Source organism: Drosophila rhopaloa, unplaced genomic scaffold, assembly GCF_018152115.1.
Source record: "Drosophila rhopaloa isolate 14029-0021.01 unplaced genomic scaffold, ASM1815211v1 contig_178, whole genome shotgun sequence".
Classification (NCBI taxonomy): Eukaryota; Metazoa; Arthropoda; class Insecta; order Diptera; family Drosophilidae; genus Drosophila; species Drosophila rhopaloa.
The window spans coordinates 4,410,240-4,437,782 of NW_025335059.1; the positions used below are offsets into that span (position 1 = coordinate 4,410,240).

Consider the following 27,543-nt stretch of genomic DNA (forward strand, 5'->3'; position numbering starts at 1 on the left):
AAGACATTTTTTTTTTTTAAAATTAAGAAAAATCTACCAAAAAATAAAAACAAAGATTTTTAGAGAATTAAACCACAATTAATTAGATGTATGCCACTTCAAAATGTGACGTCTTTCAGAAAAGTTAGCGGATAGAGAAGTGTGGTTTTTTGGAATATTTCTGCAGTGTCATTTTTCGAAAATTCGTAAAGGGTTACTTTGTTAAAATGCTGAAAAATCGAACAAAAAATAAAAACCAAGATTTAAACACAGATTTTTAGAGAATTAAACCACAATCATTTAAGTATGCACTTAAATATGTATAGAAATGGTTAATGGTATTATTTTAATTATAAGTTTTTAGAGAATTAAACCACAATCATTTATAAGTATGCCACTTTGAAATCGGATGTCGGTAACAAGAGTTATGGGCTTAGATGTGCAGTTTTTGGACACTTTTCTGCAAAGCCATTTTTCCTAAATTCGAAAAAAGGTAACACTATAAAAATGATGAAAAATCGACCCAAAACTACAAATCAAATTGAGTATACAGTTTTTTAGAGAATTAAGCCACAATTATTTTGAAGAATGCCACTTTGAAATCGGATGTCGGTAACAAGAGTTATGGGCTTAGATGTGCAGTTTTTGGACACTTTTCTGCAAAGCCATTTTTCCTAAATTCGAAAAGGGGTAACACTATAAAAATGATGAAAAATCGACCCAAAATTACAAATCAAACTGAGTATACAGTTTTAGAAAATTAGCCACAATCATTTTGAAGTATGCCACCTTGAAATCATATGTCGGTAACAAAGTTATGAGCTTAGAAGTGCAGTTTTGTACACTTTTCTGCAAAGCCATTTTCCAAAATTCGAAAAGGGATAACACTATAAAAATGATGAAAAGTCGACCCAAAATTACAAATCAAACTGAGTATACAGTTTTTAGAGAATTCAACCACAATCATTTTGAAGTATGCCACTTTGAAATCGGATGTCGGTAACAAAAGTTATGGGCTTAGAAGTGCAGTTTTGGACACTTTTCTGCAAAGCCATTTTTCCAAAATTCGAGCGGTAAGCTATAAAAATGATGAAAATCGACCAAAATTACAAATCAAACTGAGTATACAGTTTTTAGAAATTAAACCACAATCATTTTGAAGAATGCCACTTTGAAATCGGATGTCGGTAACAAAAGTTATGGGCTAGAGTTTTTGGACTTTTCTGAAAGCCATTTTTCCTAAATTCGAAAAGGGGTAACACTATAAAATGATGAAAATCGACCCAATTCAATAAACTGAGTATAATTTTTAGAATTAAACCACAATCATTTTGAAGTATTTTGAAATCGGATGTCGGTAATATAAGTTATGGGCTTAGAAGTGCAGTTTTTGGACACTTTTCTGCAAAGCCATTTTTCCTAAATTCGAAAAGGGATAACACTATAAAAATGATGAAAATCGACCCAAAATTACAAATCAAACTGAGTATACAGTTTTTAGAGAATTCAACCACAATCATTTAGAAGAACGCCACTTTAAAATCCGATGTCTGTAAGAAAAGTTATAGACTTAAAAGTGTAGTTTTTGGACACTTTTCTGCAAAGTCATTTTTCCAAAATTAAAGCGTAAGCTATAAAAATATAAAATCACCAACTTAAAAAACTGAGTATAAGTTAAAATTAAACCAAATCATTAGTATGACTTGAATCGAGTCGTACTAAGTTATGGCTAAGAGTTTGTCCATTTTCCAAGAAAAGGGGTAACACTATAAAAATGATGGAAAGTCGACCCAAAATTACAAATCAAACTGAGTATACAGTTTTTTAGAGAATTAAACCACAATCATTTTGAAGTATGCCACTTTGAAATCGGATGTCGGTAACAAAAGTTATTGGCTTAGAAGTGCAGTTTTTGGACACTTTTCTGCAAAGCCATTTTTCCAAAATTCGAAAAGGGGTAACACTATAAAAATGATGAAAAATCGACCCAAAATTACAAATCAAACTGAGTATACAGTTTTTTAGAAAATTCAACCACAATCATTTTGAAGTATGCCACTTTGAAATCGGATGTCGGTAACAAAAGTTATGGGCTTAGAAGTGCAGTTTTTGGACACTTTTCTGAAAAGCCATTTTTCCTAAATTCGAAAAGGGGTAACACTATAAAATGATGAAAAATCTACCCAAATTACAAATCAAACTGAGTATACAGTTTTTAGCAAATTAAACCACAATCATTTTGAAGTATGCCACTTTGAAATCGGATGTCGGTAATAAAAGTTATGGGCTTAAAGTGCAGTTTTGGACACTTTTCTGCAAATCGATTTTCCCAAAATTCAAAAAGGGTAACACTATAAAAATGATGAAAAATCGACCCAAAATTACAAATCAAACTGAGTATACAGTTTTTGAAAATTCAGCCACAATCATTTTGAAGTATGCACCTTGAATCATATGTCGGTAACAAAAGTTATGAGCTTAGAAGTGAGTTTTGACATTTTCTGCAAAGCCATTTTTCCAAAATTCGAAAAGGGATAACACTATAAAAATGATGAAAAGTCGACACAAAATTACAAATCAAACTGAGTATACAGTTTTTAGAGAATTCAACCACAATCATTTTGAAGTATGCCACTTTGAAATCGGATGTCGGTAACAAAAGTTATTTTGAACTTTTCTAAAGCCATTTTTCTACACTATAAATATAAAATCACCAAATTACAAATCAAACTGAGTATACAGTTTTTGATTTTTTTGAACCCTTTAAATCATGTCGTAATAAGTTGTTTTATTTAAGCATTTTCTAAATTGAAAGGATAAACTAAAAATGATACCAAATTACAATAACTGAGTATACAGTTTTTAGAATTAAACCACAATTATTTTGAAGAATGCCACTTTGAAATCGGATGTCGGTAACAAAAGTTATGGGCTTAGAAGTGCAGTTTTTGGACACTTTTCTGCAAAGCCATTTTTCCTAAATTCGAAAAGGGGTAACACTATAAAAATGATGAAAAATCGACCCAAAATTACAAATCAAACTGAGTATACAGTTTTTTAGAGAATTAAACCACAATCATTTTGAAGTATGCCACTTTGAAATCGGATGTCGGTAACAAAAGTTATGGGCTTAGAAGTGCAGTTTTTGGACACTTTTCTGCAAAGCCATTTTTCCTAAATTCGAAAAGGGATAACACTATAAAAATGATGAAAAATCGACCCAAAATTACAAATCAAACTGAGTATACAGTTTTTTAGAGAATTCAACCACAATCATTTTGAAGTATGCCACTTTGAAATCGGATGTCGGTAACAAAAGTTATGGGCTTAGAAGTGCAGTTTTGGACACTTTTCTGCAAAGCCATTTTTCCAAAATTCGAAAAGGGTAACGCTATAAAAATGATGAAAAATCGACCCAACTTACAATAACTGAGTATACTTTTAAAATTAAACCACAATCATTTTGAAGTTGCACTTTGAATCATTCGGTTACTAGTTATGGCTTAGTTTTGTCACTTTCTCAAAGCCATTTTCCCAAAATTCAAAGGGTAACACTATAAAATGATGAAAAATCGACCCAAAATTACAAATCAAACTGAGTATACAGTTTTTTAGAAAATTCAACCACAATCATTTTAAAGTGTGCCACTTTGAAATCGAATGTCGATAACAAAAGTTTTGGGTTTAGAAGTGTAGTTTTTGGAAACTTTTCTGCCAAGCCATTTTTCCAGAATTCGAAAAGGCGTAAAACTATAAAAATGATGAAAAATCGATTACAAATCAAACTGAGTATACAGTTTTTTAGAAAATTCAACCACAATCATTTTGAAGTATGCCACTTTGAAATCTAATGTCGGTAACAAGAGTTATGGGCTTAGAAGTGCAGTTTTTGGACACTTTTCTGCAAAGCCATTTTTCGAAAATTCGAAAAGGGGTAACACTATAAAAATGATGAAAATCGCAATTACAAATCAAACTGAGTATACAGTTTTTAGAGAATTCAACCACAATCATTTTGAAGTGTTTTGCAACTTTTTAATTGAAAAGGTAACGTATAAAAATGATGAAAATCGACCAAATACAAATCAAACTGAGTAAATTAAACCCAAATTTGAATGCTTTGAAATCGGATGTCGGTTACATAGTTTTTACACTTTTCTGAAGCCATTTTCCCAAAATTCGAAAAGGGGTAACACTATAAAAATGATGAAAAATGACCAAATTACAAATCAAACTGAGTATACAGTTTTTAGAAATTCAACCACAATCATTTTGAAGTATGCCACTTTGAAATCATATTGAAAAGTTTGGGCTTTTATTTTCTCAAGCCATTTTTCCAAAATTCGAAAAATAACACTATAAAAATGATGAAAAGTCGACCCAAAATTACAAATCAAACTGAGTATACAGTTTTTTGAGAATTCAACCACAATCATTTTAAAGTGTGCCACTTTGAAATCGAATGTCGATAACAAAAGTTATGGGCTTAAAAGTGTAGTTTTTGGACACTTTTCTGCAAAGCCATTTTTCCAAAATTCGAAAAGGGGTAACACTATAAAAATGATGAAAAATCGACCCAAAATTACAAATCAAACTGAGTATACAGTTTTTAGAAATTCAACCAAAATCATTTTGAAGTATGCCACTTTGAAATCATATGTCGGTAAAAAAGTTATGGGCTTAGAAGTGCAGTTTTTGGAACTTTTCTGCATAGCCATTTTTCCAAAATTCGAAAGGGATAACACTATAAAAATGATGAAAAATCGACCCAAAATTACAAATCAAACTGAGTATACAGTTTTTTTAAAAATTCAACCACAATCATTTTGAAGTATGCCACTTGGAAAGCGGATGTCTGTAAGAAAAGTTATGGGCTTAGAAGTGCATTTTTGTACTTTTCTCAAAGCCCCAAAATTCGAAAGGTAACACTATAAAAATGTAAAATCGACCCAAATTACAATCAAACTGAATATATTTTAAAATTAACCACAATCATTTTGAAGTATATAGCGTATGGCTGTATGGTGCCTTTTTTCGTACGTCAAATTAATCTCCAGGCTTAACGCTTGCTAAGCAACCCCATTTATCAAACCCCTGAGTTGTTTCTCATTATATTTCGCTTGATAATTTCATCTCATTTCGAAACATTTGTATTAATGAATAATATGGGTATATCTTCGATGTCGTTTCTATGTATCATTTCTTCGTCCGTAATACTTACGTTAAAAATGATAATACCACCAAGCTGTTTTGAAAATATTTTCTGCAACTTTAATAGTATCCTTTATTTGGGCTTGCGTTGGTTGTACTGTACCGGAGAAAGTTTACGGGAGGAATAAAATTCGGATGTGTGAGTAGGTTTCAACTGTTTTTGGTATATGTAAAACAACTGGGTTTTTTCAATTTTTAGTTTTTCTCTTTTTTTCTTCACGTAAAAAACTTTTTGTATTTCTTCAAGAACAAAAACAAACAATTTGATTATTCAGTTTCGGTGTGTATCATTAATTTAAAATAATCATTTCAAACAGATAAATACAGTATCGGCTAGTAAGTGTGTCAGTTTCATTGATTCATTATCTTGTGTGTTGGCTGCCTGCCGGCTATGGCGATAATCGATAAGGCTACAATACAAGGGCACGATTGTGGGAGAGGTGGTCCAATCGTTTTGGGGAGATTAAGATAAGGTTTGGTAAATGAATACAAAATAAACTATAATAGCCAGACTAGAGGCTTTAGTATCAGGCAGTTAGGGACTTTGATTTTCTTGGGAATGCCTAATGTAAACTTTATACATACAAACTAAAATATTTATGGCGTTTCATATATACACACACTTTGTAAACTCGTTTAAAATACAAAGATTTGTCTCATTAGCGCTTAAATATTAATTTGCCTTGCTATGGGTTTAATGATTGGGTTCTAGGGCGGCTGAGGCTGAGCTCGGAGCCCATCCTGCCCTCGTTGTTGATGCGGCTGGCTGTCGAGGCTGTGGGTTCGGTTCCGATGAGGCTGAAGTTCTAGTGTGTCCACGATGGTTCCTTGTGCTAACTGTTGGTGTAACTCTTGTCTGTGCTGTCGATGAACTTGTGACTGTTGCTGCTTTCACTAGCGACTTATATTATCTGTTTGTGTAATTATTGTTTTTGTTTTTCTTTTGTTTATAGTTATTCACTGAATTTCAGCTTTTCAATGGGCCTTTATTACTGCAAAATAAGAGAAGAATATTGGATATTTTATTAGTAAATTACGACCTGGCCGTAGCGATACCCATTTCCCTTTTCAAACCATAAACTCTTTCCAAAATCACAAATGACTTGATCATCGAAGACTTTTAATCATGATCTTCCATTTTTTGTATTGAACGAGTATCGATTTCGATTAAAAAGATTCCCCAGCTTTCGATTTCGACGCCTGGGCCTACGTATGGTACAGGTAGTGTTCGGATTATTAGTTTCGTTATAATTCAGGTGTGACTTTTAGGAAGATTGAAAATCTCAACAGTTTGAACAAACAAATTTGTCGCAATATTTTTTTTGAAAGATATTGACTTTAGTTTTAGTTTTCAAATATTTATATATAAATTATTTACTGCCTTAAGGATTGTAAATTGGGCTTTGGTTTCATACTTACATTGAAACATATTTAAGGCTATCACAGTGTATCTTATACTCCATTGCCGTTGTTAGAGGTATATTTAATATCCTGCGTAACGTATCACGGATACGTGTTGTACTGGTCATATCAGTGGCAGTCCGGTTCCATACTGATAAGCTATCCTCCTGTAGGTGAAACGAATTATGAGTAAGGTCCAAAGGGAATATACGTATTATTCTGGGAAACCATGCGAAATCGGGGGACAGCCCTTGGGAATTTGTTTTAAATAAAACACATTTTATTGCTTTTTTGTTTAATAATTTTTATTTCTCAATCAATATGTAAGGAAATCATTTCACACGTCTGACCAATTGGAAATGAAAAAATAATAATAATAATGGTAGTAAGAAACACACTTGATATTAACACAAAGGCAAATCTAATTTCTTAGTTTAAGTTTTGTTTTTCTCATTTCGATTTTGTTTCTTTACTGGTTTTTATTTTCACTTGTTTGCTGTTACTGTGCTCTTCACATTTCTTTCGTCGGCTGCTGTTCCGTGATTTTCTTTTACTGCATTTATCATTTTTATTTTTATTAATCATATATTTATTTATATATAAGACTAACACTTAAGTATAATGTTTGTTTTTCATTACTTTTCATAATTAACTAAATTGTCTAAGGAGAGAGAAAATATATGGTAATATGCAATTTGTTTTTGTTAAGGATTTTTGTTTGTTTTTAATTTAATTTTTTTTTTTTACTTTTGTTATTATATTATTTAAACATTTTTAACAATTATGAGTATTTGCTCAAAAACTTGACTTGAACCGCTTTTTGTAGCATTTAGCACGGTTTCGTTTCGTGTGGTTTTGTTAGTTGAATTTTGATTTCCTTTTAAGTAGGGTTTACTGTGGTGTTTGTGTGTGCACACAAAACTAAGTTGTTTTTTTTTGCCACTAAACTTTGTCGCTCGCCTTTTCTCGTTTATAAATGGATCGTTTTTTCGTATCGACTTGTTATATACGCATATATAATGTTTATAATCGGTTTACATATGTGTGTGTATATATAGGTGTAGCATTAATTTTGTGTGGCTGTGTCAGTGTGGTGTTTTAAACGCTTGTTAAATTGCACATTGATATTTTAATATTTTGTAAATATTAAACATTACTTCGTTTGGTTTTCATTTTTTTGCTAAATTATTTGGACTATCTTCGGTATATATATTTGTATGTATGTATAATTTATATATATGCTAATTTGTAACTATAATTAAAATATATGTATAAATATTTATTCATGTTAGTTCTTGACTTTCTTGGTTGTTTTCCCATACTTGGAAATATACTTTCATTATTGCTTCTTGAATATACATATGTGAATCCCGTTAAGTTTTTACTTTTTCGCGTTCGTCCTTTATTGTGGTTGTGTTTGTGTGTCTCTGTGTGTGGTTTCATCGTCTTCCTGTTTGTCATCGCTTTCTGATCCCGAATTGGTATTTTTGCTTGTTATTGCCATCAGTTTTGGTTGCCGATTTCGCTGATTGCTGTCGTCTGAATGCTGAGTAAAAATGCTTCGATATGCCTGGAATTATTGTTGCAATTGATGCTCCCAATGCACGACACATCCACCAATAATAATCACCAATCAATCAACTCTACTATTTTGCATGCGCAAGCTACTTCTATCTATCCCTTTTGCTCTGTTGATCTGAAGCCTTTTGTGTGAGTGAGTCTGCTTGTGTTTCGACTGTTGTTGTCCTCTTCTAAAGGCTGCATGCAAGTTGGCGATGGCAGCCCTATGCCAACAGAGTTGCATGTGAAGCCTAATTCCATTCCACTCGTTCCACCTTCACTTTTTCTTTTTTTTTCTTATTGAATTTTATTCAATTTTAAAGTACAATTGCACGAGTATTTCTTGCACTCGTCACTAAGTATATATATATTTTTGTCTGGCGGTTGTTATGGAAATTGATTTGATTTGTTACTAATTATTCATATATAGAGTTGTATATATATGCGTATGTATATATAAATATTCCAAATTATGTTAATATTAAAATTCTAATTTTTATTAATTGAACTTTTGCGCTTAAATTTAGCAATTCATTTGTTATCGATTTTTTTTAGCTTTTATTTTCATAATCTTTTGTTCACGAATTAAAAATGAAACAAATTATAGAACAAATATATATAATTGTCTGTATTTATTGCGGAGCCAAAACTTATAAATAAATTAGACAAAAACTAAAGCTAAACATATAAATAACAAGACAACTAAATAATAGAACCTAAAAACTTCATTATTATTAGTTTGTTTTTATTTTGTTTTGGGTTTGTTTTGAGCTTGAGGATTGAAGAGACTCAAAATTCCATTCTTCGTATTAAATTTCTCATTTAAATTTGATTGGTGAAAAGTGGAAGAAATGCGATTCAAGTAGAAAAACTAAAATGTCTTCTTCCTTTACTCCCGGAAATATTATTTATATTATAGTTTAATTTCGTTTTCTCTGTGAATATTTTACAAACAGTTCGTGTCTGAGCGGAGAGGGGTGCGTGCTTTTATACAAGTTTAGAAACGAACACATTCACGTAGATATAGAATAACCATTAGTGTGTGGGTTGCCCCCCTCCCCAGGGGTATATAGATATATTGATCTAAAGAATGCTGGGTAATAAGAAGTACACCGAGGACCCGGCTTGAGTAGGTTGGTTTAAGGCCCAAAATGTTTGCTAGACGAAGCCAAGCGCTCTTTTAATGTATACATAGAAGAAGATATAGCACACACATAACAAATAACTAAAAGATCTCGAAATGTGGGATTCTACGCTTTTGCTTTTATATACGCACAACATTTACATAGAATTTGTAATTTATATCTGTATAATTTGTTTTGTTATATAATTAGGTATATGGGGTAATCTAGATTTGAAAAATCATTTTACATATTCAGTTTTAGTAGAAAAACGCTTTTTATCTCGTGTATACAGCAAAATTATTTTGTTTTTTCTGAATTTTTGCTATACTTTTAATCATTATTATTTAAATTTAATTCGAAAAATCTACTTAGTGAAATTTGTTACGTTGGTTAAACATTTTTGTATATTTCATTTTTTTTTATGTTTCATTTTCTTTAGTTTTCTCGTTATCGATTGATTTATATATATAACATCACATTATAATAATTACTAATTAATAGATTTGCCCTCTTCTCGACCGTCTAATTTTTTAATTTTATAATCATAGCATTTGCGAGATGCATAAACATGAAATTTTATAATAAATATTAGATTTATGTTTACAATTTCGTGTTTCCCAAGGTTTGCCGCTGACCTTGCTCAAGGCATAGATCAACGTAGACCACAATAATAATTATAATGACTATTTACATGGAAAATCGAACCAATTTGATTTAGCATCTGTGTGTTTAAGTGTATATGTTTCAGGCCTATTCCTTCGCTTCTAAATGGTAAATGGTAACATGGCAACACGTGCTAAGGGCCACAAAGGGTTAAGGGTGGGGAAATTAAATTAAGGCCAGCACTTCCACTCCTTCAGCCACTGCCTCATTTACAGCAAATAAACTTGATGGAATTTAATTTGTGTGAACACCGAAAACGCTCCGCCACTCGTGGGTTCCATTTATTTTGGCCCAGACCAGGCCTGTCTTAATTAGAGCCACCGCTCTTCGCCGCTTCGTTGGATGGGGTCCTTGCTGGCTACGTGACTCCCGGGCTCCTCCGCTCATTTGTATGCATTGGGCGGCTACGTTTGGTTTTTATCTAGAGCGAGAAATATACGAAAAAGTGTTAAATGATTATCAAAATGGAGATGCGGCAAATAGTTGTACTCTCTCACTGCGCGTTTCCCAATGCAACCTCGCCAATGCAACGCGTTGCAAACATGTCCTGGCAATGGCAATGCGACAGGAAGCGGAAATGAAATTTTAGTGCATGTGTGACAGTATTCGGGGTTAGGCAGTACACTCAGGGAAAATTAAAGAGGATATCCGCAGAGTATATACATGAAAAATAAATCCAGTTGAAAATATATAAAACTTTTTAGGAATTAACAATACAATCGGACTTTTGTACTTTAACGCCATTTAAGTTAAAGCTTTTTACTGCCCTTTTTATTAGCTTAAACTTTTTAGTACAAATCGCATTTGTTTTGAATCATTACGAGATCTCAACAAGTGAGATTTTCAACCTACTTCGGTAAACTAAAAATGTATTACATAAGAATTAAATGGTGACTAGAGCGTAGTAACCTAGCGATATTTCCCCCTGTGCATGCGGGTGCAGGTCCAGCAACAGGAAGTTGCCCACATGCCAAACACCCACCCAATCGCACAGAATCCTGGCCTTGTCCAAACCTCTCCCCGCACCTTGGCATTGTCCCTAGTCGAAGGTCAGATGATGTTGGAATCACCGAACAACCGAACCACCGAACGACCGACCACAGAACGACTTTAGCCTCGAATGCTTTTTGCATGCGTGTGCGCCACTCAAGTGGCTCATTATGACCAGCTGCTCTTAGATACCCAGGCACACACCACACCATACACCATACACTAACACCACACATCTACACACACACCCACCAGGATACACATTCATCGCCTACTTGAAGTGTGGCGCGTGTTAGAATTTCATTAGAGGGGAGCGATGGCCAGCAACAAAAAACATTTTCTATTTATTTAATTTGGCTTTAGGCAACCAAGACGAAATCGTTAGAGAAACAGAAGCCATGGGTCCTTGTCGTCTGGCTGATGACATCAGCTGGAATCGCGATATCCTGCCACCAAACATCCCAAACACTATGAGAAAAAATCTACTGAAATAATTATCCTAAATCTTAATAAATCTTTTTGTTCAGCTTTCACCAAAAAAAGCAACGAATTCTTTTTATATTTCTAATCAACTAGTATATAAATGCTTATAAGTTCCGACGTTTTAAACCATTTTGTGATAAACTAACATTTAAGCCTTTTATACTTTTTCCAAGCTATCGAAAATAATATTAATTGAAAGGCTTTAACTAAGTTCGTAAGTTTCTTTTCTCAGTGTGGGAATCGCGTAATTTGCGTCACTGCATTGACTCGCTGTTTTTCCATTTCTTTTTTTTTGGCCTGACCCACGCCATGTTTAAAAATAGCCGCCTTCCAATTGATCTCTCTTTATGAAAAGGAAAGGTCAAATGTAGGAAGAGCATATAAGTCGGGTCAATCAATTATCACTATTGCATAGCACTGAAGGCAGAGACTTGTTCTTATTTTTTATAGTTGTGGAACAGGTTTGTTCATTCGTTTTACAGAGGATTTAAATCTCATTTATAACTGCTTCCAGTTTTAGTCTTTTAGTTTGTGCATATGGTTGGCAAAATATCAAAATTCTGTTTCCTTGAAACTCCGGCAAGAGTGGTTTGCATTTAAGTTTAAGTATGCTGCTAATGGCTCATTAAGGAAGTTTTCAGGTTTAATGGGCCTTGGCTTTATATTCTTTTAAGGTAGTACTTTACCGCAAAATAAATTATTTAAGTTAAACGTTCAATAATATTTTCATTAATCGCACTTTATCAGCTCTAGTCCATTTCCCAATTATAAATATTTATCTGCTCAAAGGCAGCTTAAATCAACATTATTGAATTTCAAAAAACCCAGCAAAAACAGGATAATTTGCTGCTGTTTGCATAGCCCACAAACCGGAGGACACAACCACATATTATGCCCTGGTGAGGATGTGTGGGTCGAAATGATATACATAAATCGCACAGAATCAATTTGAAATGTCAAAAGGCAAACGGCTGGTGTGCCTGCCATTTGGAGACTAGGCCTGAAATAGCAACAGCCAGAGCAGCAAATTGAATTCAACCAGAGCCAAAAGGGAGGTGGTAACATCTATGAGGAGGTGGTGGCCGGGGGATGGCACTTAAAATCCGAGTGACGTGCCGGGCCCGAATGGGCCGTAAAAGCTAACGCAGCGACAGACAAGACCGAGGAAGATGGAACCTATACACGACAGATCCCGATTCCCCGATCCCCCGATTTCCCGATAACCCCGATGGCCATCGTCAATCTTCAATGCCGCCACTGACGCGACTGACTTTGACATGACAGTTTAATTGAGGGACAGCTCTTACCAACCCAAAACCCCCCCACACCCCAACCCTACTATAACCCTCCGTGCCTCTTCTTTCCTATCGAAACAAAGGAAACACAACGCGCTCGAAAAGTATGCAAATTAGTTCGTCTCCCAGGAAGACAACCACCGATTGGAGATTTAAGTGGAGTGGAGTGGAGTCGAGTCGAGCGAAACTGTTTGCCTTTCTGCCCACTTCCTTTTGGAGGGAGCTCCGCCCTTGACTAAATTTAAAATTTATGATTTCAGTTGGGTGAAAGTGAACGAACAGAGCCCGAGTTGACTCTTGAACTCAGCAAATTAATTCTCTTAGGAATCTATTTCAAAAAATGATTAAATATTTTTTAAATAATTTTTCAGTCCAAGCTTTGAACCTTAATTAGCTACGATTTTACTATTTAACGGCAATATTTTATTTAAAGCCAAAGTACCTTCAGGGATATAACTTTATTATACCATAAAAAGTCCAACAAGTCGTCAGAAGTTCTTAGGATGCACAGTACCAATGAATTCATTTTCAGAAAGAGTTGTGTAAACTTTCAACTTTCAATCCCTAGAGAATTCTAATCGTCATCGCTTTTACCTCTTTTCCGCTTAATCTCTAAATTGAACTAAAATTTGTTCATGGAATTGTAAACAAAAAGCCAAACGAAAATCAGGCAAAAGACATGGCTTTTGTGTCGCCAGGGGAGGTTAATCGGTCAACTTCAGGCGTCCAATCGAGCAGCAAAAACAAAGGGTGCACAAAAGGCTGAGCGGGCGATAATGGTGGGAATTTTGATGGTCATTCATCAGCAAAACGAGACAGGCTCGGATGGGCAGAGGGCAAAGCATTAGGACCCACCGCAGGAGCAAATTGCCTGGGCGAGAAATGTTGGCAAAGCCGCCGTCACAGGACACGTGCTGTAGCCCATAACCCATTGTGCCGCTCACCTCCGAACTCGGCGCATGCTGGGGATTTGTGGTCTCCGCTCGTCACCGACCTTTCAGGTGGGTGACTGGGTGGACTTCTGTTGCGGCCCACCCACTGGCTGGTGGGAGACTATATACTGCAGGCAGGTGGCATTGGGATTCCATCACTATTTATGTGGCTCGCTTACGCAAATCCTCTGCACGAATGCTGACCAGCCGGGATTGCGGGGGCGGCTGCATGGGTAATGCAGCATGTAACTCAATCAGGGGCGTGGCAGGACACACCCTCACGGCCGCACATTGATTTCAGAAGCGGGGGTGGTTGCCTGGCTGCAAATTGAACCATCAAGGACCCTGACCCTGCTCTTTTTTTTAGAAAAAAAACTTATCTATGCTATAGAAACAAAGTAAAAACAATAGAAAATCTTAAAATAAAATGTATAGATTTTTCAAGAGCAAATTTGTTCCGCATCTCTTAACTTTTTAATGCATGCAGCATGACAAATGATTCCGTATGTTTATGTATAGGCACACACACATTGTGTGGGATGCAGATGCACTCTGTCGCTCACATATGCAAATTAGAGCAGGCAGGTACGTTGTCCTCATCAACATCATCATCCAGATTATCGTCATCATTACACATTTCGGAATTGCAAAGAGAATGCAGATGGATTTACATACATTTCTTTGGGCCTGCCATGCAGCGACAATCACATAATGGCCATAAGTGATGAGTAACCCAACATGCCCATGCCCACGTCCACATACTCCCACTTGGTCCTTCTGCAGGAAGTCCTGCTACATCCTCGATTTTCCCGTTCTCCATTACCGTTGAAATGTATTGCCTGCTTATAGGCGCGTGCGATTAAGTGACAGCAAAGGAGTGAGGGCTGAAAGGTGGCTGGATGAGCTGATGGCTGGCTGGCTCTTGACTGGGCCCCCAGTACAAACAAACCAGAGAACCAGAGAACCACTCCCCTTTGAAGGCCACATAGAGTAGGTATTGGCAAGGAGTGGAAACATAATATTTCTTGATTTGAAACGTTTTATCTTCCCAGAGTACCAGTTTTGTTTTGCATCATACTCATTTATGAATTTGTATTAATATCATTATTTGATTTCATGATCCAATTCGCTCGCCAACCACCCACATATTTGAGCTGCAAACTTGGATCTCGGATTACCACTGTACTTGGATGTGGCTCGAGTACTTGGCCAACTTCTTGTGCGCTGGCAAAGTGGCAGAGGAGCCACACACAGAACAGGACAGCGATGCAGATAAGGTGGCCGGAACAACAACAGCGGGGATGAAAACTATCTGACAACAATGGTTTCTCCTGTCAGTGGCACACTCCACACACCCTTCAGTGCCCCACCACCTTTCCCCATTTGCTTCCTCCATATAGTCAGGAATCTCAACCCCCCTTCCCATACAGAGACACACACACACACACACACAGGTCTGTGTAAACCAATTTTAACGGTTTAGCTTACAGCTTATGCTGGGGTCCTTCGTGTGTTTCGGAGTGTTTGTGTGTTGGCATTAAGCGTTTGGCCATGTTTGTTTACATTGCTTTTATGTTTGCACAAATGACGTCGTCGCCCTGGCCAAGTTTGCAGTTCCCAAGTTCGGACACACAGTCTGGATCTGGGAACTCAGAACTGTTGCCAAGTCAAACGTTTCCTCTGGCTCTCCTAAATTTATGCATGAAATCGAGACAGGGGAGGAAAAAAAAAAGGAACGGGAGCAAGCCAGCAGTAGGACCAGTGTGTGTGTTTCTGACTTATTGTTATGCTGCCACTGTGCCCAATTTATGACTCGAGGTCGGAGAGACAAGCGACATTCTCGAAGCCACCACCCACAAGTTAAACACTCCCCGCCCAAACACGCCCTTCGCTCCCAGTTTCCTGCCCCCAAGTTGCCCCTTAAAAATGTACAACCCGTGCGGGGTTGGAATTCCCTCCTTGCCCTTCTGATTCCAGTGCCTTGAATTGGACAGATTCTATGCTAAATGGAATTCACACAGACAGAAAAAGCATTGTTATGTTAAAATCCTAGAAAAGTATTCAACTCTTCAACAAGTTTTAATAAATATTTTGAATTAAAACGGTATTGAGAATACATAGGAAAAGCTTTGTTATATTGAACCTCAATAAAGGTTTAAATTTTGCTGTTTTGAGAAAATTGAAATTAAAGAGGTAAAAGAAAAAAGGTTGAGGGTCATACCCACATGTTTTTTCTTTCCGTGCGAGGGCTGAAAAGTTTTCTGGCTCCCTAAAACCGACGGTACACATAAATACATGGACTTAGGTCCTGGGACTTGCTCGTTTCATCAACTCGAGCAGAACGACAAACGCAGAGGGAGAGTTGTCTAATGGATGGGAGATAGGGGAGATTGGAAACGCAAGGACGAAGGCACTTGGGATTAAACTGGAAGCGACTTAACTCTGCTGCTAAAGTTGAGGATTTTGAATGCCTGATGAAGTGGCGGAGGCCGATGGAGGCGTCTCCAAAGCCTGAGCCTGAGCTCATCTTTCTCCTCTGGCCCCGCATCGTTTTCCTTCATTAAAAGCTGCCAACTTATGCGATTTGATTTAAGCTCCTACGCTGTGCTTTTTATACATTGTATATATTTATATATATATAAATTTAAGCCAGGGGGTGTGCTTTACCAGCTCGTTGAGTCTAGTAGAAGTGCTTGGCTCTTCTAAATTTAACCAAGTTAAATTTAATTGCAACCTCTGTTTGGAATTTATCAGCTATTTTAAGAACTTTTTACGATACTCAGAGTTAGCGATTGACGTACTATCTTTAGAACATTAAAAATAGCTTCGAAAATAGTATAATTATTCAAATTTCATTAAATAATGCCTCACAGTTTTCAAAAATATTAAAGACAGGATACCCAACAGTTTTGCTTTAACTTAATTGAATACTGAATCCTATTAGTCTTCATAAATAACCTGGCAAAGAATGCAAATGACATAAATCGATTTTAGAGATTTTGCAGTTTTTATTAGGGATACAGCGAAGGACGACTAAGGAACCCCCTAAAATATGCAGCACTAAATGTAAATTTGCTTTTTGCTCGCATTAGCACATACCACAAAGGGCGAGGGATGTGTATTTTGTGGGTGGGCGAGTGTACGTGCGTGTTGGCAAGTGTTTGTTTGTTTTGCTTGCGACAATAAACAAGAACAACAGCAACTACATCGAACAGCCAAATGAGCAGGCACAACAAAAACGCCACAGCAACCACAGGAGCTGGAAAAGCAACAGCAGTGAAGCTCCTTGTTGTCAAGTGGAGTTTAATTTATGTTCAGCCCTGAACGAAAACCCACCCAGTCACCCACCACCCCCTACTCCCCGCTGAGCAACAGCAGCACCACCCCCACCCCCTGCCCGCTGGCCACCACCTGACGCCATATTGGAGGCGCCTGCTCCAAGTTTCGCCTGTGTGCCCCGCCTTGCCTTTGGCGTTAACTTAATTTCCATTTCCAAATTTAGCACGTCTCGCTCTCTGGCTCCCTTCCATTTTCCAATTCGTCCCCTGATATTCTCCTGCTTCCCAGGGCAGACAGAAAAACTTTGGTATTCAATCATGCTATATCATCCTACTCCATCTATTCACTATCCAAATCTTCAACTGCTGTCTAAGTATTCTTTAAAAATGTATAACATAATATTAAATTAAAGTTAAAGGTTTAAATCTGTTCTTCGTTTAATGTTTGGTAAATAAAAAACAAGACATTTTAGTTACATTTGCATGGTGAATGTTAATTTTTACACAGGTTAATAAAGTCTACGCTTTTATTAATGTTCCATGTTTTAGCGATAGAGTAAATATTTTTTTCAGTATGTAGTCTTTGCCAAGTTGCGTGTGAAATGCAAGTTTTCGATAAAAACAAAGGCCAAGATGGCGACCTATCCTATAACAAAAAAAAAAAAAAAACAAAAAGGCAATGAGTAACAAAATCCATCTCATCAAAATAAAACCAAAGGCGAAAAGAGCGCAACATGGAGAATGTTAATTCGGAAAAGTTTTTGCCGAAAAACTTTCATTAGACACTTGGTAAGACGGAAATTCTCAAGTTGTTTTGCTCACGAAAACAAAAGCAACGTTGAACCATAAAAACCAAAGTGACGTAATCAATGTTCATGGAAGATCGTAAATAAGGTAATTCAAGTGCTGCCAACACCAATCTGAATTTTTGTGTATCCAGTCAATGTTGTGACTGGTTTAATTCACTACTTAAGAAAATGCATAGAAAATAGCCGAAAATAAAACCACACCTACAATCTTTTAATTGAAATCTTTCATTACCACTTTACATAAATGTCAAATGTCAAAGTTGTTCAAACTGCTTGCCTCAGATTGATGTATTTGTGGTTAAATAATAAAATAGACCGATTAGCATAAAACTTCACCCAAAAGCCACTGTCAAATTGTCGGGAATTGACGTGGTTCATTGTCCTTTTGTTGTGCCATTACACACCCACCCACCGATCCTTTACAAAAGCTGAAGGGGAGCATTTCAAGAGCCACTGCGACCCATTCTAAACACAAAGGCCAATTATTTGGCTTGCAAACTGGAAAGGTGGAAATGCAGTGGGAAATTCAGCAGCAGCTATGGCTCAATTACCTAGGGACAATGTGCTCAACTGCTTAGAACTAAGACGAGAATTTGCACAGAAAATAAAATTTCTAGTGAAAGTATTAAATTGTATTGTTTAAAGTATTTTTCTACCTTTTCAATGATTTATATCCCATTTCCATCTAAAATGTTTTTTTTTATTAAAAGAAAATATTTTACTACCAATAACTTTCTTTTGCAACATGAACCTGTCATTTTTAATAAACAAAAGGCAACGCAAGTTCGCCACTTCGTTGTACCGTATATGTTTTATTCTCCCTTTTATTTAGCCCTCCTTTGATGGTTTGACAAGCAATTTTTCAGTTTCAGTTCGGTTTTACGATGTGTACACAGCCCACAATCTGTGCCCCGAATTGGGGCCAATCCCTATAAGGGATCCATGGGTAAAGAGGAGCCCCGCCCTATTTGGCCGACTAGTCAAGTACACATGTTAGACGCACGTATTTACAACATATTTTTTAGCTTCTGCAACGCCTTCTTTTTATTTCAGGCCAAGCTGTTGCTATTTGCGTTTCGGCGACTGTGTGTGCCTGCCATGCAGACATCGTCACGTATTATATAAGCATAAAACTATACACATTTAGGTATATGTACCATACATACGGCACAATTCCCTACTAGCCAACGGACAAAAGAGGGAATCTTTACAACGGCGTTGGGAAATAAAGTCTGCCCAACTGAAATCCACAGGGAGTTGGCCTGACCGCTCTTGGGGTGTGCGAATGTCGGCCCATCGCATTTTGCATGCAACCCGCCGATCGGGGCTAATGCAATCAAGTGGGCGTGGTCAGCAAACAGCTAGAACAAAAAAATCGATGCCCTATCACGCAGGAGCCCTTTTTTTTGTTCGCAGTCACCGCAAACAAATTGAAATCCAAACTATACAAATTGTCGCTGAAAGGTCTGCAGCGGGGTAAAAAGAGGTCAGGTGATGGCTTAGTCCGATCCAGATAGAGAATTTCCAAAACGACTGTCAAAGCCAGGCTAAAATTTAACAATTAACAGATAGTCGGATATTCAACAGGAGGCAGGAAAATACATTTGAATGACAAATGTGCAGCGAGGCTTATGGCAATATTATCTACATTTAGCTATCCCAGTGCTAAATTCATTAACATATAATATATACTAATATTATATAATTTTAATCGTTCTTAATCGGCGGTGTCAATGAAATTCGGTTTAATGTTATTTGAATGTATATAGAAAATCAAAAAGGAGATTGTTTGCGGAAGATTTACCCAACACCTCCGAATAAATGGAAACCTAAGATTTTCTACCTCTTTTCTATTTAATTCATCGAATAAAATTACCGTTAAAAAAGAATTTTCCATTCTGTGTGGTTGAAACAAAAAAGTAATCAACAAAAAAGAAAAGTGTAGAATCAAATAGACGATATCTACTGAAAAACTCATCTATACGTGACGGATTCAGTGTTTGCACTGCACTTTAATTAAATCGTTTTGTGGTCAGAAGCAGAAAGTTACGCACAGAGGCTTAAAAAACACTATTTAGTGAAAGATTATAAGTGACAAACAAATGCTAAAGGGCATAAAAATATTCACATTTTTTGTTTGAACTATGTAATCATGTATTTTAAAAAAATATTCGGATGAAGCATTAACATGAGAGTTTTAAATAAATTTATGACATACTCAAATTGTTTTACCAGAGCTTTTTTTCCGAGTCTACGGACAGGCTGAGTTCAACAATTTAAAACCCCGTCTCCGAGTTTGTAAATTATTCAACGCAAAAATTTGTCACTCAGTAAATATTCAGCAAGAGTCAAAATAGAGGAAGTAGAAACAAAAAAAAAGAGAACTGACACCAGAAACAGAGTAAACAAATCGTTACGAACGGTACAGAGATAAAAACATTTTATATTTGTAGGTCTGCTGCAATACTTGGTTATTTAAGTGTATTTACGGTTAATTTATTTAAAACTATAACAATTATTATTTAATTCAAAAGAGTTGCCGGTTATATTACTTTATAAAATTATACTTTTAATTGTAATAAAATTGGTAATATGTGTTACAATGAGATTACTAGCACTCTATATGTCAATAGTCTTAGTTCCGAAGTAACATTTTTTTCTTAAGAAGTGGAAAAGAGCAACTACTAGGAACAATCAGACAGAACTATAGTTGAGGAAATACTTTAAAACAATGACAAGGTCGGCAGTCGCTAGTTGTCATCATTCATGAATACATCACGCGCGCCCTCATTTATGCAGCGTTTATTTGCACGCCCAAACACAGACACTGGCACAAATGGGGGGCGGTAAATATTTCATGGCAACATTGCTCTGCTTTAGCTCATTTTTCGCATTGTTTGCAGATGCCACAACGGGTGCAAAGGACCGACCGCGGGGATTATTAAAATGAGACTGCGAATATGCCCGCCGCGCTGCCGTTGAATTGCACGGGGCAAAAACAAAAAAGCCAACACAGAAGTTGCCATTAAAAAGCGAAAACTACCACAAATTGCAATCAACTGACGCCAAATTGTCCGCTTCACAAAGGAATTCGAGTGAGTCAGACAAATGCCAAGGGGATTACGCAGAAAAAAAAACGACAATTCCGAGGGCATATACAAAAAATATTTTAATAAAGCCAGACGCATTTTAATTGACTTTAATAACACGTTTTTCTGAATAAATATGAAATATATTTAAGCCGTTAATAGCTTAAGGGTACGAGGAATCATCAAAGTTTATTATTTATATTTTATTTACATTTTCAACTACACTTTTTTAAAGCTACACTGAGAAACTTTAAATTAGCAAGTTACATTGTTGTGTTTTTAAACAAATGCGCTTGCTAAGATATATTCTATTGGTAACTGCCTAAAAAGGTTTTAATGCAAAATAGCTTTTTAAAGTTTCTCCGTTGAAAAAAAATTAATTTTAAATATACCCACAGCTTAAATCCGTATTGTGATAATTATTTAGGACCTAAATGACTGTTTTTCTCCAGTGCATTTGGATAGCGTGACTTGCAACTAAAGTAGAGACAAAAAAAAACCACATCTAGTTAAATATAATTACAATGACTAGAGTCAATTGGCGGCGGTCACCAAAGCTTGGGAATGAGTGAAAATGATTCACCGGAAAGCGGCAATTAACAGAGAAGGGTGTGAATATTTAAAAACAGTCTGTCACACCAAAAAAAAACCTAAACATGAAAAATATCAATTTATTATCTGCCGACACCGTTTGACGTCATCGAAAGTTTTCCTTAATTAAGCCAAAATCCAAACATATTTCCATGTATTTCTATCGTTGGAGGAACAGATGCATTCGCAATCGATAAAGTGCGAAAACGCACTAGCTAACAAAACCAAAGTACACTTTTAATTAATAATGGCCTGCAACTCTGATAAAATATTCATGTGCCATGGTGAACAAAACAATGCAACTGCAAATATACATTTGTTTGCTATTTCAGCTAATCTCTCGCTTTAAGCTATACGATGATTTCGGTTTCCATTTGATATGCCATGGACAAAAGAAAATAATATAAAAATAATCACGAAGTGCAAATTGCCTTGCAATTTGCCTGCTTTACCGATGCGAATAAAAATAGGTTTACGGTTTTTAGAACAAAAATAGTTGTGGTTGAAAAGTTTTCATTCGTTCATTTAAATCGATAAATGGTGGTACAAAAAGTTATGCTGAACTAAATTTTGGTAACCAAAGCATGCTTGTTTTTCACAAAGTTTTTATACCCGTTACTCGTAGAGTAAAAGGGTATATTGTATTCGTGCAAAAGTATGTAACAGCTAAAAGGAAGCGTTTCCGACCCTATAAAGTATATATATTCTTCATCAGGGTCACTAGCCGAGTCGATATAGCCATGTCCGTCTGTCCGTCTGTCTGTCCGTATGAACGCTGAGATCTCGGAAACTATAAAAGCTAGAAGATGGCATTTTGCATGCAGATTCCAGGAGTTCCTACGCAGCGCAAGTTTGTTTCAAAATGGTGCCACGCCCCCTTTAACGCCCACAATCGCTTATATACGATTTTAAAAATTTAAATATTTCGGAAAAGTAAAAATGAAGTTTTATTGTGTTTATATATACCTATCGAAATGTAGAAGAAATTTTTCAAATCGGACCATTCGTTAAAAAGTTATGCGTGATCAAAGTTTCTATCTCCATCTCCCTCGCACTCCCTTTACTTGAGTAACGGGTATCTGATAGTCGGGGCACCCGACTATAGCGTTCTCTCTTGTTTTTAATTGGAATTGATTGTTGTAGAATTCGGTGAAATATATATATATGGTTATATATATTGGATAAAAACACCTTATTGCAAATAAAGCTTTGGGGTATGTTAGTGATTTTTATATTGATAATATATGTATCTTGTGATTTATTGTTAGATGGATTTATACACCGGCATATGTGCATTTCTCTGTTTATATGCAGTGTGTTCCAAATGTTTAGGAATTGTTTAACAAGCACAATCATTTCACGCTTTTTGCCACAAGGCGCATCAATAGGTATGTTTGCGAGGGGATTGTTGGGTGGATAGTGGGTGGCATGGGAGAGTTCGGTTTGCGGATGAGGTCACGTCTGGTTGCGTTGCCATCACGCACATTTGACATGCACATATAGTGACGCGCTTAACATTCCGCTCTATATACATATCCGATGCAAGTGCATCTATATCCATATATGTATATATTTATCGCATTTCTGCATGCCTTACATAACGAGTGTTGTTCGAATCGCACTGGCTCTACCAACACGCTTCTGTTAATAACTTTAATGAATTACCATCGATTTTTTTTCAACATTTGAATGTGTTTTTTGTATGCAAATCGTTGTTATTAATTTCAATTATGGTAAATAATAAATACTGGTTAAGCTTCTTGGCTTTCGGGATTGCTTTTTTGGTGTCCCCCAAATCCTTTACGAGTCCTTGACACACAGTTGCATGAGCATGTGCGTGTAATGTTGCTGCTGTTGCAAAATCTTGTGGCCAGGATGGCTGCCATGCGGCTGACATGTATGTGTCAACAGTTGGAGTTGCAAGATGCCCAACATAATACCTCCGAAATCCCCAGAACCCAATGTGGTCTGAAACAAAACCAACTGGGAAAATAACATTTTGCTGTGCTGACAGTTTGACAAAAATGCTGATTGTTCAAATGTTCAATTGTTTTATTGATTGGAGTTAAAAGAGGCCAGCAAATGATTTAAAATCACAGCCCGTGTGGGAAAATATACGTCTGTTTTTATGCCTATATTGACTTTTAATTGTATGCAAAACAGTAGACAGCCAAGGAAAGAATATTCCCACTGCTTGCTCGAAAATCAAGTATACGCTGTGTGGTTCAGAGAAAGAAATTCTCTAAACTGTCAGTTAAAAAATTATCTTGATTACATTTTATTAATGAAAGTACAGTAAAGGCAACCAAAATCATTATTAAGATAGATAGAAAAAAAGCTAACAGGCTGTGAAAATAGAATCTAATGGTTTTATTATTGTTATTTTGATGGCAATCTCTGTTGACAATTAAAAAAGCAGAAAATCATACTTTGAAATTAACAATTGTTAAAGCTTTAGTCCAATTAAAACTAATCATATTAAATAATGTGGAATTGCATAACTAGTTTAGAGACTTAACAAAATGTGGTTATAAACCAATTTATCTTGTGAATTAATTGTGTGAACTTACAGTGAGTATGACAAATACGTAATATAATGACATATTTAAGCCATATATTATTGATTATGCGGGAATACACAGCGCCTTTGATTACTGTCATTGCACGTATATGTCTACATACGTTTGAGCTAAATTGGCCTGGGAAATAATTGACTAGACTGAGAGTAAGACATATAGTTTGATTAAATGTTAAGTTACGTTCCGGTATTGATTTTTTGGCAAGCAAATTTCCAACAGCGAATACCCATCAAGGGAAAAACTCACACTCACACTCAGAAGGCAGCCAGAAATCAGTAAAATAAATGACATAAAAATCGCATTAACCCATATTTGCACTAAAAATGACGGCGGGAAAAGCGAATCAAATTACATGAGCGGCACAGGGCAGACAAAGGCGGGCGGCGACCTCCCTGCTCGCAACCACGATATCCGTGATATCTTATCAACACACAAGTCGTGCACAGAATGTAACGGAAACGGAAAGTAAATGGCAGCCATTTAAAAGGAATGGCGGCGAGGCGGAAAAAGCAAAAGAGAGAGAGAGAGAGAGAGGCGAAATTGAAAACTGCCTGTGCGTGAGGCCCGAAAAATCATTGAAAATATATGAAATGTGTTGCCTACTTATGGGCGCTCATTTAATTTGCAACCTCTCACAGGACATGTGTGGAGGCGAGCATGTGTGTGAGTGTGTGTGTGTGTGCCAGGAGCAACAGACAGGATGAGCGCAAAACGTGCGGAAATTTGCAGCTGTCCCATAAATATAAATAATTACACAAATTAGCGAAAGTTGTTTATTTAATGAATTTTACATTGCCAACAGGAAAATGGCGTGTCAGGCATTTCCCGGCGAATTTCACCTGCAGGGGCGATAAAAACATGGTTTAGATTATGAATCATTTCATTGTTGCAGAACTGGTTGAACATAAGGTTTTTATTATTATGTCATTTTGTGGTTACTGTCGTGGTATCATTAATTTTAAAAGCCTATTATATAAACTATTAAAATTTAAAGGATGTGGTTTGATTTAAAGTCATCTTTCCAAAATGGATTGGCTTTATCCGCTGTGCGGATAAACATTCGTTTTCCATTTGACACTGCAACACAAGGGAATCCAATTTTCAGCTTGAAACTTGTGTGTAAATTAAATGAAAACTATGCAAATTCCACAGCACAGAAAGCAAACGCAGTGATGGTAGTGAGATCGGGTACTGCGGAAAGTTGAACCAACAAGGACATTCAATAGCAGTCAGGGAGGCAATATTTTTCAACCATCTCCTGTCAATGATGCAGAAATGCAGAAAAGGCAAGCAAGTCAGCCAAGCGATCAAACATTGTTCGGCGATATAAAAGGAACATCGAAAATTACAACCAGACAAGCAGAAAATCCATCGATTGATTCACCACCCACACAACCTTCCGTCATCCGAATGTTTGTCAACCACCGAAGTTCCTTATTTGCAGTGGTTATGTGCTGAAATTTATTAAGGTTCTGTCTGCTGCAGTTTCCGCTGCTGTAACTGGGGGATCTGGAGAGGATTTTATGGACACGCCAAGTGATTTTTAACGCTGTTGCAACAAGGACATCGCCCACAGATCCAATGGCAGCTGCTGTTGCCATTTGACAGGATGCGACAGCACCAGCGGTTGCTATCGGATAACGGATACCCAAAGATACCCCACACAAAGTTGTTCGAAAATGGCATGCTTTTCTTTCTGGCTTTTTCTTTAATGTTGTCAAGCAAATGCTATGTGTAAGGCAAGCGGATTTTAGCAATTTAACTTTCAGCTAAATGCAGTTTGTGTATAAAAATCTATAAAGGAAATTTTTTAAAAACATTAAAACAAAAATATACTTAACCCATTGATAAAAGCACTCAACAGCCTGACATGCAGCTTTATCTTCTTGTGCAACTCTTTGCAAAAGCAAAATCGAGTCATCTTTTTGTCACATGTTGCTTACTCTAGTTCAACGGAAATCTGAACGGAAATTAATTGATTTTAGAGCTCATCACCAGAACGACGATCTAAGATTCTCTGAAATTAATGGAAAACCACTCACAAAATTAATTACCGACAAATGGGCAAAGTGACGCCAAAGGAGACGGGGAAAAGTGGAGCAGAACTGACTGGCTTTTCATATTGAAATTCAAAATTGTTTCACACAGCCAGCAGGAGCGAGGGAGACGGCGAACGATAGATAGAAAGAGAGAGAGTAGTGCACCCAGGCCACAATGCCAAACTTTTTGCGGCCAAATGAGAGATGTTTATCCCCCAAACCCCCTTTCAATTCCCTCCAATCTTCTATATCCGCCCCTATCTGTTGCAAAATGGTTTTTGCTTCTCATCGTCTTTTTCTCCGGTTTATGGCGCTTGCTTTTAGGTGCTCTTTCTGCTTTATATATGAAAAATGCAACAGACCGACCAGCAAACTTTTCGTTTCTGTTCATTTTTGGTGTTTTAAGTTGGTTGAAAAATAACATTTCTTGGCTGGATAGAACAGCACGTGGCAGCCGCATGGATATATAATAATCTGCTCGGTCTGTTTTCCCTCACTTTTTAGTTGTTTTCATATGGCACGTGCTCTGTCAAAAATAATTTCGCAATGCAATCCCACTCCATGTAATATATATATACAACCCACAAAAGCGCATTAACATAATGCAAATCGATGCAGACACGCCCAAAAATATACACCCGCAGGCGGAACATTTCTGTGTACAAGACAAAGAAAAATTGCCAGCACAAAAAAAGAGTGCATGATAAATGCTTGAACAGAATATGGATAGCAAAATGACAATGGTGGGCATTTAGAGAGTATTCACTTATTTTATATAAGTGAAACCACTACATTTAATCTGTTTTTCATTTTTCTGAAACGGTTATTTTTAATTCTAGACTGACTTCTATCGGACCACTTGAAATTCTTATCTAAGTTAACTCTGTATACTGATAGCCACATCAAAGAATTTGGAGCTACAAACAAGGCCTTTTTTCTTATCCACAACTAGTGACCTTCATCTTTTCCGAATTTAATATACACCCATTCACAATTCTAAAGAACATACGTAAAGATAGACTCGCAATCCTAGAGCAACAATTATTCATGAACAAAGTATTTCCTGCTTGTGTTTCCATTTCGATTTCATTAAGCTGCAAACCTTATCGGGGTGCTATTATCATTATTGGTGGACTGACAGACAGGCCCAACAAATTCACTTGTTCAGGCTCCAAATTGCCTGATAACTCACCCGAGTGATTTGGCCATCGTGTGCACTTGATATAAACAAAATCGGTAAAAAATAAACCCAAATAACGAATATAAATCAATGTTGGGACCCAAAGGAAAATGGCTGATATGAGAAATGTCAAATTTAGGCAGAGAAACCGAAAAAGTGGGAGATTGAGAGACAATTTATGCTAGGGCGTGGCTCCGGCATCAGGTGATGGCAAAGAAATTGCCAATAAATTGGCCAGACATTAGGCCAAACACCTCCAACCGCAAAGAAAATGGCGAAAACTGCGGGAAAAGTTTAACAAATTTATGACTATTCATTAGGATGCTTTTTGAAAGGAAAG

At 36.4% G+C, this 27,543-nt stretch overlaps 1 protein-coding gene across 2 annotated transcripts in view; it reads right to left on the reverse strand.

Annotated features, from left to right (window-relative positions):
- Positions 1-5,271: 5,271 nt before the first annotated feature.
- Positions 5,272-27,543, reverse strand: part of LOC108046340 (eukaryotic translation initiation factor 4E type 2) — a 49,331-nt gene continuing 27,059 nt past the window's right edge. Inside the window, exons 3-4 of one of the 2 annotated variants that reach the window (XM_044458970.1) lie at positions 6,610-6,758; positions 5,272-6,182 (exon numbers count right to left, since the gene is read on the reverse strand). In XM_044458970.1, the coding sequence (XP_044314905.1) occupies positions 6,158-6,182; positions 6,610-6,758 (174 nt within the window). In that variant the 3' untranslated portion in view covers positions 5,272-6,157. Of the gene's footprint in view, positions 6,183-6,239; positions 6,397-6,609; positions 6,759-27,543 lie in introns of those variants that run through there. The other variant, XM_044458971.1, reaches the window with a different exon arrangement.